Source organism: Dicentrarchus labrax, unplaced genomic scaffold, assembly GCF_905237075.1.
Source record: "Dicentrarchus labrax unplaced genomic scaffold, dlabrax2021, whole genome shotgun sequence".
Lineage (NCBI taxonomy): Eukaryota > Metazoa > Chordata > Actinopteri > Moronidae > Dicentrarchus > Dicentrarchus labrax.
Window position 1 is genome coordinate 16,548,895 of NW_026136715.1, and position 19,751 is coordinate 16,568,645.

At 40.7% G+C, this 19,751-nt stretch overlaps 1 protein-coding gene across 1 annotated transcript; it reads right to left on the reverse strand.

Moving 5' to 3' along the window:
- On the reverse strand, positions 1 to 5,138 carry dclre1b (DNA cross-link repair 1B). Its single transcript, XM_051425679.1, has 4 exons — positions 4,468 to 5,138; positions 3,521 to 3,686; positions 3,191 to 3,373; positions 1 to 2,753 (listed from the first exon to the last, which is right to left on the reverse strand). Exons 1-4 carry the CDS (start codon positions 4,663 to 4,665, stop codon positions 1,489 to 1,491), a joined length of 1,812 nt encoding a protein of 603 aa, XP_051281639.1. The 5' UTR covers positions 4,666 to 5,138; the 3' UTR covers positions 1 to 1,488.
- Between the last annotated feature and the right edge of the window lie 14,613 nt (positions 5,139 to 19,751).

Sequence of the window (19,751 nt, forward strand, 5' to 3'; positions counted from 1 at the left end):
TTTATTTGCAAATATCAGGGTTATTTATTTAGGAAACAGTTCACATGCAATGAGCCTGTAGGCAACATAAATATTACAGTTTAAAGTTTGGATGTCTTTTTCCTTATTTCAAACAAGACAAACAAAAAAAGGTAATATGACCATTCAATTTGAACGTGTCTTTTGTCATTTGAATAAAATACAGTAAAAAGTTCCCAAACAAAAAGGCAAAGTGCCAAACCTCATGATATTTACAGGTCTATAAGAGCTACGTAGTCCAACATTTGCCAGAGTGAAAAGTTAGATTCCCACAGGGAGCAGCCGAGCTGCACACCGCTGGTTTGTCACCTCTAATTAAAAGATGTACAAAGTATAATAGCAGCTACTTTCTGGAGTTGGCGAAGGTGATCAAAAAAGGGAACAAAACCAACTATAAAACACACATTAGCTGTTGTAAGAATAAAATCAGAAGCAATAGTGACATTCAATACACGTGAATGTAATATAAGTCTTCATGTGTTTCACTGTCGAACTGTTTATTTAAGACATTTAGGTTTTTTCCAACAGTTATACTTGGATTGTTTATTAATATGACCAGTTACTAAATAAATGTTATAGTAAAAGTATTCTGGAAGTGCTGAGGAGTGTTTCACACTGTTTTATCTTCAGTATCACAGAAAGTATCACAGAAAAAAACACTATCACATGTGCTAAATAATGTAGAAGAGAAAATACTTTATCTTAAACTTCACAAACCTCAAATAGGCAAAGAGTTACAAAGACAATTCTTCATTATAATGTACCAGTGTAGCAACCACTATTAATGTTTAATACTATTCTCAGTAAAGAGGGAAACAACCGACACCAGACTTGGAAGATTTCAAATATAACGGCCATTACTCACACACAGTGGAAATATAAAAATGAAAGTTTAAGTGAAAAAGGCAAATCTGGCAAAAAAAAAGTTAACTGATTTTAAGCTTTTTCTCACAAGAATATTTTGGCTTTTAACTCACAATGCAGCAAAAACTTCTCCATCCACTGAAATCTCAAAGCACTCCAAATTCTCCTGACTCTCGTTTTCAACTGCTCAAGGAACAAAAAACCGACCAGCTAGTTCTCAAGGCGAATAAATAATAATAAGCTTACTTGTCTATCTTGTGGAAATGTAATTGCAATTACGCCTGTATTTATATATGTCTACATACATGAATATAACGGCAATAAGTCACCGATTCGTTTTTTCCATTACAAGAGAAATTATTTTTAAATTATAAATGAAGGTTATCCAATCACTTCACAGGTACAGTCCAAAGACAGACTTGTGAACTTTTGATCACAAGCCTGCTTTTCTAAGACCACTCATTCAAAATGGAGGCACAAAGAAGGAATTACATGAGAAAGGAAGGTACCAATGAGAAAATGGCAGAACGTAAGTACTTATCTTTGCACACAACACAACACAAAAAGGCCTCTAAAGCAAGGCAAACACTTGAATGTAAGGTCACATTAACCATCGGAGAGGTCATCATACAAAGGACAGAGGGGAAACTGATGCACAAAGCGCTGCGGCAGGAGGCCCCATGTCTTAATGTCCACCTGTGTGAAGGGGAGGTCCTTTAAAATACTGTTTTCAAGCTCCTCTATGTACTCGTGCCGCAGCTCGGTCAACGAGCCTGACGAAGAGCAGGAATCGTTATCGCTTTGCAATAATGTCACGCTGTCGTTCTGATCGTGTCCATTGTGCTGACTCACGTTATTGTCATTTGACATGATGTCATCGTCCTGATCAATACCACTGTGCTGACTCTTGCTATCACTGTCTGACAATGTGCTGCTATGCTGACTAGGGCAATCATTTGATGCTGTCTTGTTAATATTTTTGGCGTTTGTTTCAAAAGGCCTTGTCGTGGTCCCGACAGGTTTCAAGCCGGGCTCAGGGTTTGTCAGGATCTCCATTGGAGCAAAGTTGCTCTGGGTGAGTTGACTGAGTGGCACCGACTCTGCCATCACCATATCTTCAGACACTGTCTTGACGATGTTTAGACTCCACATGTCTCCAGCCCATTTTTTGTGTTTGTTAGGGAGGAGGTCCTTGCTCAGGTCAATAAGGATACACTCAGAGCCCTTTTCACTACTTTCTGTGTCCATTTCCTCTTCAGAAGCATCCTGCTCTGGGCACTCTGCCTCCCAGGCTTCTTCGCATGACTTCCTGGTTCCCCTTACAGGAGACTCGAATACCACCCCTTTGGGAGCAAGAGGTCGGAAATGTCTGCGGCGCAGGCTGGTGTATGCTGATGAGTTGAGCTGGCTCTCAGGCTGTCTCAACATGTAGTGTCGGACTGACTCAGGCACCAGGATTTCATGGCGCTTTTTGCTGGACACTAAAGCTGAGAGGCTTCCAGGTACATAGTTCCCTACAATGGGTACAAGGGAGGTAGGTTTTAGCGCAGAGACAAAATCCTCCAGCTCTTGGTAAGAGGAGTGATCGGAGTAGGGCACCACGTGGACGTTGGGGTGAAAGGAGACCAGGGGCCTGCTGGTGGGCAGGATGGCCAGAGTGGGTTGTTCTTGGTTCCACTGGTGTAAAGCGGCAGAGCAGATCGCCGACTGCTCCACGGCTCGGATGCGGCCGGCTCCTGGGTCAGTGGTGAAGACGTCAGGGAGCTCCAGGGCTTTGAGAGTCTCCATCCTCTCAAAGCTCACTTCTACCCAGGTTTTAAACTCCATTGCCAGCTCCAACAGCAGGGACTCCTTACCCAGTGCGTACAGGCCTGCAAAGAGAGAGCATGAGGGTCTGTGTTTCCATGGTTTCTGCTCAGTGCAGGGAGCAACAGCAAGGTCACAGAAATAAATGAAGAGAGCACAGCTTTATGTAGGAGAGTAAAAAGAATTCAACTTCATACTCAAATATTTGAATAAAAATAATAACTGCAATTGCAATTGCAAAAACTCAAATACACAGTCACATAAACAATACCAACCACTCTACACTAAACTTATCTTTACTGAAGATAAGCTACAATTAATGAGGGAAGTTTCTAAAAACACATTCCCAAATACCATGTATATTGACAAAGGGTCACAAAATGTTGATTAGCAATTACCTGGGTAATTTCTGGTTAGCTTATTGCAACCCTACAGTATGTTTACACCCTGCTGAGATGAGGATAAAGTAGATGCACATTTAGAAAGGTCTCTATGATATCACCTATGACAACGTTGTGGTTGGGGTGGCTGCGGATTATCTCTTTGATTTGTTGAGTGGCTCGCTGTCTGGAGGGGAGGGTGCGGTTGGGGTCACAGTTGGTGTTGTCCAGGTACAGGACATCTATAGTGGTGTTGGTCCTCAAGCACGGCTCACGCAACATAGAGGGAGTATATCTGAAGTCACCTGAAATGAAGAATGTGTGTCTGTTACTTCCAGTGATCCTGTACTCGATATAGTAACTGTGCGTATGACAAACCATAGCTTAATAAATATTTTCCACATCCAAGAGGCAACAGTGTGTGTGTTTTTGCAGTGCGTTCAGATACTGACCAGTGTACAGTATAGAGCCAAAGTATCCTTGGAAGAGAAACATGACAGCCCCTGGACAGTGGTTGGCGTCTATCAGTGTGACTGTCAGCCTCTCCTTGCCGATGTCATCCAGTGGCAACAGGTAAGGCTCACCCAGCTCTAATGCATGGATCCACTGTTCTTTCACCTGAGAAACAATAGAAATCATCAGCAGAAGATAACATTTTTAAAAAAGCTTAATGCAGCAATGTGTCTACTGCCGTTCTCAACCCTTACAACTCTGATGACCTCTGATTTGCATAAATCTGTGTAGAAATGGATGAAGATACTTCCATATGAGTGGTAGGAGTCACTGACTGGATAAATGTGAAAATTATGATAATCTTATGCTGTAGCATTCACATTCATTAGATCTCAACTAACTGAACGCCTATGAGTTGAGATGTTTTTGGACAGACACGTTAGCGTTCTCCACCACCATCAAGACACCAAATGAGGGAATTTCTCTTCTCTTTCGGAAGAACAGCGTTCATCACTCCATTAGTTTCCTAGAGATTTGTAGAAACAACTCTTGGAGGCCCCAACCCGTACAGTTACTTTATCATCCACCTGTACGTCATACACTGAAGCAATATTCAAATGCCTTTATAATGGCTGCACCAATGCATCAAATGTGCATCACTTCTCATTCCTCTATAACTTCCCATCATTTATCCTGACCTACTTATAACTTTGGGATCTTAAGCAGAACCTAAAATAAAATTCGGATTACCACACAACATGAGTTTAAAACAATTAGAATAAAAGAGGACTGCCTCCCCTTTTGAAAACTGAAAAAGGATCATTAGGTCCAAGGAAAGTTAAGTGAATACTGATTTAACCTCATAGACTTTATTTCTTTAGCAGCTTTTTGGAGCCATAAGAAACTAGGGGGCCTCCACAAACATATGTTTGCGCTGTAAATTCACCTGCAGCTTGAGTCTGAGCAGGGCGGCAGTGGTCGGGGAGCAGTAGATGGGCCGGTTGCTCCAGGTGGAGGTCAAACCCACCGTGTGGTCGCTGTGCATGTGCGACAGGAAAAACAACCGTGTGCCCGGACACTTCCGCACATGCCAGAAGTCTACGGCCAGCGGGGTGTGGGGGATGACTTTCCCGTTGACTGACATGGTTTCACTGGATGTCCCGCATCCAGCCGTGTCGCAGGTAGGACGATAATGGTCACAAGTATCACGATACCCGCTGTTTATCTACCTGCTGGTCATTTATGTTATTTAGCGACTCGCACACACACTCGCTGAAACTGTGGACACTAGCTGTGTGGTTGTCTCGGTGTACATGGCGCAGGTAAAACACTGCCTCAGCCACAAAGACAGATTGACGCAGATAGAAAAAGACACTCCTCTGGTTGCTAGCTAACGTTGAACACAACTGCCGACGTTGCTAAGCACAGTGCGGCTAACTGCACTTAGCGTTCTTCCGCTAAATACTTGCGCCTTGTTGCTGTGCGACAACATCGTTTTGCGTCTATATCACCAGCAGCTGGTCGTCGTTTCACAGGTACAGTGCTAATAACAGTTTATGGACCCCGCCATTTCTGTTTTCAATTTTAACACTCAACACACCTCCTTTCTCTTCTTCTCTGGAGTTGGACTGTAGCTGGTTGTTGTGTTATACTGCCACCTAGCGGTCGGACCATGTTGGGACACACTGGCTCCCCTGCTGGTCTCGATGAAAATATCTAAACTTTAAAGAAGAAGAGATCAACATGGGAGCACATTTCTGCCAGGAAAATCAAAATACGATTAAGAATGCCAAAAAAAAAAAGTATATGATTTACTAATGGAGATGTATGAAGTCAAAACAGATATTTGTTTGTCTTTCCTAACTTTACATCACTCTTTCTCATGGCAAAAATGGGCTTCCATATAATTAATTATAAGTTATATTAATTATTCCTAATGTGCTTTAACGACAATAAACCCACCAAAATCAGGAACACGGAAAATGCAAAATGCTAGAGCAAAAAGCAGTGTACACAAAATGGCACTATTACGATCTCAAGTGAGGAACTAGGAAAAAAAGAGATATTAATCATCAGATTAAACATTCACAGATTACATCTTAATTTATCTGGTACCTGATTTAGAAAGTATTTTATTTTTTGTAGCTGTTTTACAACAGTAACATTATTTTGTCCAGATTCAGTAAATCTCTCTGGAATTGACTGAATTATGTTCTACTCTCCACAAGATGGCGCCAAGAGAGAGGAAACTGTTATGACAATTGGATTTGTGTGTGTGTTTGTATTTGTTTGTCATTTGTAAACTGCACATATTTTAGGAGAGTCTAAAGATGGAAAGGATTATTTATCCAACAAATACCAGAAAATATACATATTTCATGTTCATTTTTATTTGTACTGTAATTTTTCATCCACTGGACAAAATGTCTTGAATCTCTCACATATTTGGAAGCTTATTTTTAATAAAAAAACAAACACAAACTAGTGTTTATCTGGTTGTAATATTGGATGATGGATTACTTCCTTGCTCTCCAAAACCTTGGCTGACTCATCTGTCATGATGCTTTTATAAACACACATAATCCTGTTGTTGTAAACATCATCACATTAACTATCTGTAATATTTGTAAAGTATACACTTTTTCAATATACTAAGGGGTTGAGGGGGCACTACTAAATGGGGGCGTTGCTATGGTGACAGCGACCTATTGTAGCCCCCCTTCCCCCCTATGTTTGCACACTGCTCACTTTTCAGGATTATACCTGGGATTGCTGCACATTCCTCTGTTATCACGCAGCATGCGTACTCTCCTCACAGCCACGGGCGCATTAATCATACCCTGCTTTACAGTTAATTATCTTCCTTCCCAACGCACGCACACACACACACACACACCCTGTGGAAAACCTTATGCTTTAGATGGAGTACATTGAGCCGGTGATTAACTGAACAGGAGTGGGTCGAGCTCTGTCAGGGAAATCAGCGGAGTCCCTGTTACCGTTCACATCTTATGTTTTGTGTTAAGTTACACAGCTGGATGCCCTTAAGATGATTGCACACAGTATGGGGTCCTGTTACACAGTCAAGAGACAATTTGGCAAGTGATTAATTACAGTTTTACTTCAAGTGTATTATACTAAAGTTGATTTTGATTTATTGGTAATGTTTTAAGATTATTTCCCCTAGTCATGTTTAATTTCTAGTTACCAGATCCTACTTTTACCGTCACATGTATAACTTTTTGTCAAATGAATAGTGAACAGTCATACCCGGCACATACAGTAAAACAATACCTACAGCTCCAGGAACACACAGGAAGAAAATATGTTTACCACATGTATTGTATTGATAATCAATCAGCAACACTTCACCTCCCACATTATTGAACATCCTCATTTAACACTTAAAATCTGAACCCCCAGCTCATGTTTTTCTTTGTAACACCACTGTACAGCGAAACCAAGGTGCACTGAAAGATAATAGGAAAATAAGCACAGTCATAACAATAAAAACAGCAGCACTGTTTACATGTGTCAAACTAAAGGTTGCTGAGGTCAAGAGATGAGTTGTCTTTTCTGTCATGTTGTTTTGCAGAGAAAAACAAAAGTGCTGTCAGACAGCAGCAGTGATCCTATGAAGGCAGATGGCTGCACAGTCTGTGATCTGCCACTGCTGTTATTAAAAACAATGCTTTAAATCCTGCATATACACTTCTCCTAACCTCCTGTATGTCATTCTTTCTTCTGTTCTACCGACTAGAACTTGAAACTATTAGCACTTTTCATTTTTTTGGTGTTCTACACAGTTGCATTGATGTCTAAATTACATTTTGTGACTCCCAAACTGTCCGTTAAATGCCAAAAATGTGTCGTCTGGGGCTTTCTCCGAATTCTCTTATCACTATTTATTGAGCCAATCTGAGTAATGAGCAGTGTGAGCTATCTCCATTGCCTCCATTCATCTGAGTCAACAAATTTGTACAGTCAGAGGTGGTGGCAGCTTTATTTCGTATATCCCCTCAGGGATGATGCAGTGGTGCTGTACACACTCCTGCAGAGATATTTATGGGCATGTGTGAGGAGCCGAAGATGTCTCTTGGGGGCTAAGAGCAAGTTGCCAGTGAAGACGAGCTGGTGAGAACACATATTCTCATTTTGGCGTGCACTCTCTCTCACTCCATCTGTCTTTCTCTGTTTATCTCTGTGTCAGCCTTTTGTTTCCCCTTCTGTCTCTCTCTCTGTACCGATTTCGTTTTCTTGACTTCATTCCCTTCCACTCTGTTGTCCCCAGTAAGGTTTTCGTGATGTCTCTTTTTGTGCTCTTACTGTTTATCATTTTGACACACCAGCACAGCAGCGTGATTGCTGTCTAACCCTCTTTACAGCCAGTCTTTGGTGACCACTCTGTTTTCCACACAACAACACCTAGTGTCAGTGGTGGAGGAGCTGCTATTTGTAGCCAGGCTTCAAGCCCTGGCGCGCTACAATATACTGTGGATTCTGAGAGCCAGTTGATTCCCCGACTCAACTGATTTGATTAGCTCAGTTCATTAGACTTTCAGGAGTGGGCTGAGTGGTGGGGCACGCAGTCAGCCCGCAGAAGATCCCCCAAGACCAGCGAAGGGTGCAGTTTTAGGGGCTGCATAATGCATAGGAATTTGCTCATGGCTGGCTGTCACGGCAGCGCTGCATAAGGGGAAAGAAAAAGATGATTTTAATTGTCTTCCTGGAGGGCTCCAAGGCTTTTGGAATTAATCTTGGTAGGACACAGGCTTTGGGAAAATCCTAGCTGATAAGGACTGAAAAACTCTTTGACTGTGCCATCCTAATAAGCATTGTAAGATCTGAATAGGGCTGGAGATGGTCATTAATTCTCCCTATATGGACGGTCACTTGCTCCTGAGGGGGGACATATTGATATTGATCCTCAGTCGTACAAGGAAGAATAACAACATGAACTATGAGAAAATTGCACACGAAACATGCTGTAATTCTTTTTTTGCTTTTATAGACCGGTAGTGTCTTTGCTTAAATGTTAAAACATACATAACAATTATTTAGCTGTGCACTGTCCCTACATGTACAAGAGTTGGCTGAAGGTCAGGGTGTATAAAAGTGATTAAAGCAATGTTTACTACACTGTCTGACACTGCAAATAATGTTTCTTGTGCTGTATTGAATTTGCCTAAGGTTGTTTGTAATAGTCCATTTATCTCTGGCTCAGGCATAACTAATATTCTTGCTTTGAGGAATAGGTAAAAGCTGAATCGTGCAAAAGAGAGATTTTAGTTGAGTCCCAAGATTGTTTGCAGTTTTGCTGGAGCAGACATATTTGTTTGTTAAAGCTCTTCTTGTCGATCCTCACATGACTACCCTTGACAACAAACTGACAACTCCTCACAAATGTACTGATGACAACATCCAGCTGTTTATCATCTCTTCTTCCACGTGAGCGAGGAGAAATGTGACCATCAAGTGATTAGATTTATATACATTTACTGCTCTGATGACAGACATTCAGTTGCTTTCATGTCAGCCTCCATTACACTCCTCATGTGGATCAGGACAAGATTTCACAGAGGTGATTTTGCATTTAGATTTAATAGCCCCATGGATACAAAGAAGAAAGAGGACTTATGCACTAAGAGGCTTCCAGAAACTCTTTTTCTCTCCCTACAACAAAGAACTAATATTGTAGGTGCATTACTGAAATGGCCCAGAGATTGGATGATGGTCGAAAAAATGAAAATCTGCGGTAAAAGCATCATTCAGTTGGAAGAGAAACACTCCCATTCAGTCGTGAAAAATTGCTTTTCAAGTAGTTTCAAGTCTGCCGGCTACAGGCTCGAATGAAAGTACAAAATGGGTTAACATGGTCAAAAAACAGGCTATATTAGAGCAAAGCATGAATCCACTGTGCTTATGGCAAGTCTTCATGTGAGGTGGTTATGTCAAGGAGAACCATGTCTGAAAGTTGAAAGACCACTGTTCAGAGTTGATGTAATTTCAATTCATGAAATGTGACCACTGTCATTTTGCTTTTACTGCTAACAGATGTCACACATCTAAAGAAATGATTCATGCCAATGGTAGCCTACACTAAACTGTAATAAAAGACATGATGAATAATTGATCATAAAGGTCCCAAAGAGGCTGTACTGGCAGGACCATGGGATATGCTTTGATGTATCAATGTGCCTGACAAATGATGCGTTTGCTCTTGATTTAGCAAAGTGCTCCACATGGCCATAATCAGTCCTTCCAGAAAAATGCGGAGTTTTTTTTATGATTGTTGCGGGCAAAAATCCTTGATTATGCGGCACGTTTTCTTAAAAAATGCGATGGAATATGCGGGATATTTATGCAATTTTATGTGATGAAATTGGGGAGAACTTGCAAAAACTGCGGTTTGATGAAAAAGAAAAAAAAAGTGATTCCCCCAACACCCTGGTCTCACTAGGCTACTACCTTAATGTAAAGAGTCATTTCTTATTACTTCCTATGATAAGGAAGCATACTACATCACAGAAAGTGCTGGGAATATTTAAGTTTTCATTTTGTTTTATTTTAGACCTAAATAAACACATGGCTCAAACTTACAAAACATTGATGAGTCAAACAAGTTCTGTAGCTTTACAAAAGGAATATGCTACACAAATGAATAAATAAAATATAAAAAAATAAAATGTGTGCTTCCTGTTTTCCAGAGGTAGCTATACAAAACAGACATCTTCTGTTAAAATAAGTGCTTCCAATGCACAAAGTGCAATCTCTTACTGTAACGTAAATTTACATACTACTAATATACTTACCACTGTAAGGTTTTCATCGCGGGGTTTGCAGCTTTTCGATGATGTTCACGTCGCGTAATTACGTCACTTCATAACGTTCCCATGGCAACATGGGAAAACGGCTGCTCTTGAGTGAAGTAAACGAAACATTTTCCAACTTTCTGCTAAGATATATGTGACTTTTTTGAAACGAAAATGCGGGGATTATGAAATCATGCAAGCCCCGCATATTTTGCGCGGAAATTGGCAATTTATGCGGCGAAAGTGCGGCGTATTTGAAAGAAATGCGGCCCCCGCATAAATATGCGGACTTTGGCTGATTATGCATTGAATTATGAGATCGCATAATCGCGTTTCTCTGGAGGGACTGCATAATGCACTTATGGAAGAGGATGGTAAAGACTTGCTTTTACTGCAGAACTGTTCAATTGTTTCCCAACACGGTTACTCATAAGACTACAAGGAAACTTAACTATGACTGTTTCCCTTCTCGTTTCTCACATTCCCTGTAATGCTGCCCGATGGGAATAGATGGAAGAAATATTCTGCTGTTGTTGTGGGTGACTGCTGAGGTGTGTGTATTTTGTTAGGTGCTGACAGCAACCCTGAAGGGGTTTATACTGAGCAACTGCAGAAAAATGGGGGTAACCTTGTTTAGGCCTAATACAGTCTGTCAGGTAAAGCAGACAAACGTCAGAATGACGCTTTGCTCCGCTGCTAATGAGGAACCAGAGGACACGCACACACTGCAGGCCTGAAGCCCAGTCTGTTAATGTGAGCACCCCCTGTGAGTCTACAGTTGATTAACAGGGCAGTACAGCAGCGGGTTGGTGACCATCCAGGTACCAGTCAATCTGTACAAGGCTGTGTGTAACAACTCATTAGCTGGCTCATTATTAACACTATATGGCAATATAGCCATTATATACGCCCATGTACCTGCAATTACAGATTGATTTGTAGTAAATTAAATGGTAGCTGTATTCACATGGGACTGCAAGACAAATCAATACAATGTCTGTGCAGTATTATTTACTGTATAAAAGTAGGTACATGATCATTTGTATTTGTGTATATAAATCAATGAAAGATCATTTTACAGCAGCAACAAGCAGTGACGGCCCAGGATGTTGTCATCTGGCCTTTTAGGCTCTGGAGATTCACAGCCTTTTACTGCAAATGTCATGCCACGGTGATCAGCATGACCTTTTGTCTGCAGGGTGTGCAATCACTTAAAAGCAATGTTAAGTCAGTAAATATCAAATATGAGATCCGTACCACTTGCTTTGATAGCAGTTTAACTTTTATCTCACCTGCAGGATTAGGCAGCTGAGTATATTTGCACAGAGAATAAGTGAGTTTCATGTACTCCGTCTCAGGTGGACAATAGATTTGCAAGTAGAAGTTAAATTGTATCTTTAGTCAAAGTATGAATGTTGGCAGATGTCACCACATTAATGCTGCAGCTTTTTGTAGCTGTTTATTTGTGTGGTATGAGATAGCTGAGGGCAAACTGAAATAACGAGATGATTCCTTTGGATTTCCTCTTAGTTGGCGTTCTGGCTAACCTACTTTTTTGTTGTGCTTTAGTTATCATTTACAAAATTGTGGATTCACACATAGAAAATTGTTTGAAGTTATTCATGCAGCTCCAGTTGGGCTGACATAAAAGACACTTTTATGGCATCTCTCCCCATCTTTTTTCCCTATTCTTTCTCTCAGTTTTTTCAGATGCCTGTGTTGTCTTTTCCAACCGCAGCCTTTTTCATCTGATTTCACAGGTTTCTTGGTTCTTAGACCAGTTCTTTTTCATATTCCCACTTCTTTATGCAATAAATTGTAATTATCAGAATAGTGGTAGCATTAATAATCAGATGGAAACACAAGTAAAACATCATACTGTGTCTTATTCTATAGGCTAAGGTTTTCTTGCCATGTGTGTCAAATATGCAGGGCATACAGGGCTTGAAACACTGGGATTATATCAAAGAGAAACTCACAACACATAAAAATTTTATTTTCTGTATATCTTTGATCAGTAAATCAGAAGAACTGCATGAATATTTAGCATGATATATGTGCTTTCATAATTGAGTTCTGCTGAAAATTTAAAATTGGTAAAAGTCAAAATTGAACAGCCCATAATTGACATAATTTGCATAGATTTTGAAGGAGCCAGATGTTCTCATATTTAAAAAAAAAAAAAAAAAACGGGAGAGAGATACTCAGGTAAACATCCTAGAGTGCTTCCACCACAGAGAGGGAAGTGAATGAAAAATGCTCTTTTATCTCATCTCTCTCCCTCTTCCTGTGCCCCAGCCAGATGCCGATATTTAATGCTTATGGATGGCCTGCTCAGCATCAATTACAGCCAGTGTAAACTGAGGTGAAGCTGTGCACATGTTAGGGCTCCATGGAGGACAGAGACAGCTGATACAACAGTTTTAAAGGTCACAAAGGGAGGTCTTCATCTGACGCAGACAGGGGCAGGGAATGTATATTGGAGTGGATATATACGTGTGTGTAATGTACATAACTGCAGTGGTCCTGTGTATCCCGTACAGATATCAGATATGTGGCGAATGAGAAGTTTATTAGGCTGGATCTGTATCATAAAGGCAATCCAGTACAATAGCATTGCTATATATTGGCTGTCTTTATGGAGCTTGTAATGTTCAGTTTCTGTTGACACTGTGCAGAGATGATTCAGCGCTATTGTCATTTTTAAAGCTCTAGTTAGTGGTGGTGGTGTTCTGGACTGCACTGCACTGAAAGGTGTGTCCAGTTAATTTAGTGTTTATTGGCACTGACCAATGCCACATACCACAGGATTTATTGCTGAAGCTAGTTTGCAACGCCCGTCTACTCCCTCCCCCTCGCCCACCCCAAAAAAACATCCACAAAACATTAAATTATTTAAACATAACGAAGTACAATACACCAAATTACGGTAGCAGCGACTCAACTCCTTTCTGACGTGTTCAAAAACATTACAAACTTCATAAACAAAGTTTTGTTATTGCAGGAGTTATTGCATTAGACTGTATCTACTAAGCTGGTAAATCAGTCTATGTCATTTAGATGAACTGAAATTGCCAATTTGACTCTGCTATGAAGCAAATTGCTGTACCTTGGCTGAGTAAAAAGACTGCAGACGTTCCCTCTGAAGTCTAAATGCAAAGAGCTCCACATTTGTACAGAAGAGCGATTTCCAATAATGAGGCTAAACAGGAAGCCTTCATTTGTCTTCATTACCTCTTGTCTCGTTTAACAGACTTCAAAGCCTGAACTAAAGTTTAAAAATCCACTGAGGCGGTGCAGCCTTCAGTGGTGTGATAGCATGACAGCAGACCTCACAGGTTAAATAAAAGATGAGGCCTCACACTTGTACAGTAGCTCCAGTAGGCTACATTTATTTATTAGGATAATAAATACGATGTTTTGACAAGACATTCGCTGTCAGTGAAAGTGAAATTAAAGGAGAGGTCATGTGCAGTGCAATTGCAATTAATGACTCAAAACAATGTGTTTTAAGATAGAAATGCTGCACATACAATGTGCAGGAGGATGTGTGAAGAGATCACAGATAAATAGAAAAACACTCAAAAAGCAAACAAGGAGAGGAAGCATATTCAAAGCCCCATAAAAATGTTCATTTAAAAAAACTAATTAGGGAGGAATCATTAAGTTATGAAATGAGGAACTGATCAATTACTAATTGTAAAAAATAAACACATTGTAAATCATTTATTGATGAACCAACGAACAAATGATTTTTGGCAACTTTTGTTGGGGGTTAGCTGAAACAAGCTATAAACATAATGTTACATACAGGTCTTTTAAAATTCATACGGTGAACATTTTGCAGTTTGCATACAGTTGTTTATTTACACATCCAGCAGACTCAGAGCAACATTATCATTCATTTAGAGTCGTATTTGTACCCATATGATCCACTGTTCACCATCTAGCTGCTAACTTTATCTGTCTAGTGTTTGGTGTTGAGCAGGTAGTGTACAGTGGGTTTTAAAGCTTTTTTGCTAACAACAGCTGCTTGCTGCAGCTGAAATAAGAGCTGGAAAGCCAAAATAGTCATCTGAAAGATGCTAAAAACCCTCTGTAGAGCTTAGGGGAACTGCAGCCTCTGGGGGTAACTCTGTGGGTTTTTTTCTCTACAAGTGATCCCTTTTACATAAAACAGTCATGTTTAAAACCAGCTTTAAAACATTGGTTACAGCCACTTAATTATTTATTCAACAGACCATGCAGGTCAACCCTGGTCAAAATGATTTAAGTTGTGTTATGAAACACTGCTCTTACCTTACATTAAATCAGCACAGTAGGATCTTGATCCTAGTTTACACAGTAGGAAGCATTTGATTCTTTGCATCTTACTGCATAAGGAAGGAAGCAGATTTCCATACTCTCCTCCACTGAGATTGGAAAGATTTGGATCCACATTCATCTCTCTCCATCTGTTGTGTCAGCTGACCCTTTAGGTAAACACACTCTGTCAGTTTGATGGTCTTTAAGTTTCATCTTATGTACAGGGAGTGAAATATTAATACCTTCAGAAGCCCCCAGGGGGTTGAGGTCTTACACAGGGCTCAAAGTGTTAACAAAAGATGTTTGCTATTCACAGGAGACTGCAGCAGAGAGCAGATTACAGAAATAGAAGCAAGTGTGCTTCGGAGCTAATGGAGCGCTTGTTCTTGAGTTTTTAAAGCGCTATCCCCAAATAGACAGGTTATGATAAATGGACTGCTTTGATTTTGCTGCTGTCAAATATGAAACTTTCCCAGTAGTGATAACAGGGGGACTCATGCACACAGCTCTATCACAGACTGTGGCGCTCAGTGTCAGCAGAAGAAACTGCTCAGTACTGAGTGAATGTTTTTTTTTTTTTTTTTATTGTAGACATTGTGACAGAGAAACAAAGTCAAACTTTCATAAATACTTTTTTTTCCTTTTTTCCCCAAGCTGATTCTCTTCTCCTGTATGCAGCATTTTTCAAAGAGCAAAATAAGCAGCCAATCTCGATCTGCTGCCAGTGCTAGCTGCCTGCGTCTATCTCATTGTCAGCAGACAGCAGCGTTCTCATTACCATTTTATGAGGCCCAGTTGGCAGAGAGTGTTTGGCAGAGTGCTGTACGCCTCGAACTCCGTTGGAGTGAATTAACTTAAAACAGGATTCAGACATTTGCCCTAGATATTTTTAGTATCTTCTCAGGCCGAAACTGCAGTGACTGAATGTCCAGAGCTCAGACAGTAAAAGGCTAAATCTGTGCTGGGACCTTTTCGTGCAGTGCTGATAACAGCTCAGGATCAAGAAGTTGCAGAGTTTGGAGTTTGTCGATTTTATATGACTTTTACTTGAATGCACTTTAATACATCAGTTTTAGGTGAACCAAACCTTCCAATTCTACATTCACAACATCTGTTTCTCTATCAGGATGTCATCAAAGCACAGAAAAGACCTTGAAAGTTTCTATTGATTGCACCTGGACAAATCAATACGAGTGTGAAACCAAATCCTATTTTAAAAGCAGCAGCTCAGTATTTCTCCCTTGTTGAAACTAAATTACAAGAAGGAACAATATTTCAACAAGTAACAAGTCCTGGCATGTTACGATGCTGCAGCCCATTATGATCTTGTTCAGTATCTGGTTGTAGTCTTTTTATTGTCACGTTGTTTACCTTGATGAATTACTTACACCAGTGAGACATCTCGTGCTGGTGATATTCTTTACAAATCATCAGCAGCTTTTAGTGTATCATATACTGGAAGACGTGCTTGTTCATCTCACAAGAAAAGATAAGCCTAATCAACAGAGAGGGAAAAAAAGATTGCCGGGAAACTCAGCATCTCAGCACTTTAAAAGGGCTGTTAACCTTATCTCTGTCAGAGAATGTTGGTGGATTGTTTGAAATTCACTGAGCCACTTATGCGGACAGAGGCTGAGAGTGTTGTGTACATGAGTAACAGATAATAAAGCCTTTTTAGGAAGGGGTCATTCAGCCCTGCAGAGGCAACATTTTTAATTATGACCTGATTGTCAAATGTGGAGTAAGAATCCCTCAGATCTTCACCTGCATAATCTCTTTCAGACAAATGATTCCTTACGTGTTCTCTAAGATAGTTGCATCTGTAAAGACAGAGCAGCCATCATTAAGTGGATACTGTACAAAACTCCCACAGTCTCATTCTACCCTCACACCATTTGACTCACTATGGAGTGCTTCCACAATTAATGTCACAAAGAGGCGAGCCCACAAGGGAGGATTGCAATCGTACTTAATCAGAAATCTGCATTTGCTTTAATGTTTTTCTTAAGGCCAGATTTTCTCATTGTGAGTAAGAGCAGAAAAACTGAAAACTTTTTTCATTCCTTTTTTTTGTTTCCCTTTTTCTTTTACCAACATTAAAGAACCAGTGTGTAAGATTTACTGGCACCTAGCAGTGTAGTTGCGGATTAATACACCCTTGCCTCACCCTCCTGTTTCAAGCGTGCAGGAGAAATTGTGGTGGCCAGCGGTGGTTAAGAGCCAATATTTGGGTTGTCCGTTCTGGGCTACTATAGAAACATGGCAGTTCAAGATGGCAGACTCCGTAGAAGAGGACCCGCTCCCTCTGTGGATAAAAACAGCTAATTTAAGGTATCGAAAACACAGTGATTCGTATTTTCAGTTGATCAACATTATATTCCATTTCTGCCAATAGATCCTCCTAAATGTTACACACCAGACCTTTTAAATCCGTGAGTTATTCAGTTTTAGATCATTTCGACAGTTGCAGCTGACAGTTTTACCACGTGTTGCAGGTGCACTCCAGTCTCTATAACCTTGAATATCCTTTTTTTTTGGTGCGTCAGATTTTTAAACTGAAGAGACGTTGACCTGCCAGCTATCGATTTGCAGAAATGAGAGAGGCAATCCAATATTCAGTATCCTTCTACTGTCATGCCAGGCTGCCATGTTGACACTAGACTATTTTGAGAGCTGCATGAGTGGGCATTCATTATTAATGTGAGAGCACTCGCTGTATGTACGCATTTTATGTATAGTATATAGATTTTTCATGTTAGTAGCTGTACAGCATGTGTTGGATTTTGTAACAATAATTATTATTGTGTAAGTATAACAATGTATGTTTGACGCCACACTGCTTCTTACTTTCCCTTTCTAATTGGCTGACTGTGTGTGAGCCTCCTGTACCAGATTTCTAATATACTTATTCAGTACAAGTTTCAAGCCTTCTCTGCAACTATGGGCCACCTCATCCTTATTTATACATTTTAATTGCTATTTATAATGTGTCAATGTAGCATTACTGCTCAGTTTCGTTGCACTGCAATGACAATAAAGTAATTCTATTCCATTCTGTACTATCCCTCAGTGGATAATCTGCACAGGTGAAAAGAGCAGCAGAATGAGGTGATGACATGCCATCAACCCTGAGATGTCTCCTTCCCTCGAGAGAGAGATCGACAGTTTTGTAGCACAAGGTTCCTCCCGGTTAGTGAGACGAGCGCTCCTCAGAGTAGGCCAGGTGACTCTCAGAGATGTTAGTGATGGAGCGGAGACAGAAAATACTCTCTGAGGAATACTGCTGCTTGTTACACCTGCCACCATGTCAGGGTTGAAAATGTTAACGTGTGCCATCTAACTCCTATTAGCAAATGATTTGACATGATGGGCAAATGTTGGCATGGGGGGAAAAGACGCACACATTCATAATACCACGCAGCATTATAGCACACAAAATAATGTGGCAATTTGAAATGGAAAAACCTCCAAAAAGAGGTAGGGAATAAATTCCACCATCACCATTAAATGGGCATTTCTATGACGACATGTCATGGATTAGCTGTCAGACTCATGGTTCAGCTAAGTGTCATCCCTGATTGTATTCTGATTGAAATGGCGCTTAGCCCCCTGTTGAGAGCACCCCAGAGTTTTACATTACAGTCCTCTTCTAATTGACAACGCCCTCGTGTCAGCATAAGCGTAATGTGCGTGGCAGCAGCTGGTGAAATATAAAACACCAGGCTTACATGAGTGCAAAAATGTGTGTTTGTGGGTGGCTGGTGTGGGAGGTGAGATATTGTATTGCCAAAAGTACTGTATTAAAGCAGAAATGAAAAGATAGCGAGCAAAAAGAAAGGTCAGTAAAGTGGAGATCTGAAGCAGAAACATCACACAGCTGGACAGGCGGAAAAGAAAAAAAAAAGTTATATGGTGTGTGTGAGAGACAACGGAGAGGTGGAGGGGGGGGGACAACCAAGGTTAAATAAAGTTAAAAATAAATAAAGATGGAGAATACAGTGGTATGACCGTAAGACTGGATGGCAGGAGAAATCTCCGCTGTGCTAAATCTTAAATTCTACTGGCTGGCTGTCAGCAGGGCTGCCATGACTTGAAGGCAGGCGTGACCTATGATTGGTCTCGGTGGGAGCAAGTGGCTGAGGCCGCGAAACGCCTCAGCAAAAGGCAGACACTGTTGGAGCAGAGCTTGTCTTGTCAGAAACAGAGAGTGATAAAGAAAGATGGAGTGAGGGGAGACGGAGAGAGAGCAAGGATAAAATATTAATTCCAAACCCACCTCTCTCTACTGAGCTACAGAGCTTTATTTTTTTTATATATATATATATATTTTTTTTTAAAGAGCTTTCTCTCTCTCTCTCTCTCTCTCTCTCTCTCTCTCTCTCTCTCTCTCCCACTCTCCTCATGTCGCTTAAAAAGTTTTCCATTAAAAGAACTTGCACTTTCAGTTGTCCAGGTCATCTATAATTTAGCAGGTTTGTCCCGTGGAGTTGCTGACTTCAGAGCGTTAGTGTGCTCTCTCCGGTCTCTTTGTCTGCGGTACAATCAGGCCGAGTGCTGTTTGATTTCAGATCAGGTGATTCCCCCAAATGCTCTGTGGTGGAGTGTCTAATTAACTCAAGTTGACCATTGGGTATCGAAGTCAGACCTCTGTGTTAGACAGCATGAGATTTTTCTAAGTAGATAAGATGTAGAGTAGAAAGAGGAAATGGAAATTGAAAAATGCTGCTTGGCTGTGGCATGAAAGGATTAACACACCTTATTTTATGCTGAATGAGTTGACATACATCCCATAAGCAATTCATTCTGCTCTACATGGTTGCTGCCGTGTTTCCAACAAATCCTGCAAATATCTCTATCGGCCTTGCCTTCCAAAACTGATACATCACCATTATTCTGCTCTGACGCTGCTAGGGCTGAGGTCTGGTTAGGTTATGGCACAAAATCAACTTAATGAGGTAACGACTGTGGTCCATTGTTCCAAAACCCCAGTTGTCCAAAAAACTTCCCCTGGGACCGAAATCCATTTGTCTGTCAGCCTGCCAAGAAAACAAAAGCCCTCTTGCTCCAAAGGCTGATGGGAATGTCATTAAGTTTGCAGGTGTTTGGCCATTAA

Bases quoted from the DNA above. Each gene is read 5' to 3' on its own strand.
- dclre1b (XM_051425679.1), bottom strand. From the start codon at position 4,665: ATGTCAGTCAACGGGAAAGTCATCCCCCACACCCCGCTGGCCGTAGAC. The intron at 3,687-4,467 runs GTGAATTTACAG...ATTGTTTCTCAG, and splicing joins TGCTCAGACTCAAGCTGCAG to GTGAAAGAACAGTGGATCCA. The intron at 3,374-3,520 runs GTCAGTATCTGA...TCTTCATTTCAG, and splicing joins TGGCTCTATACTGTACACTG to GTGACTTCAGATATACTCCC.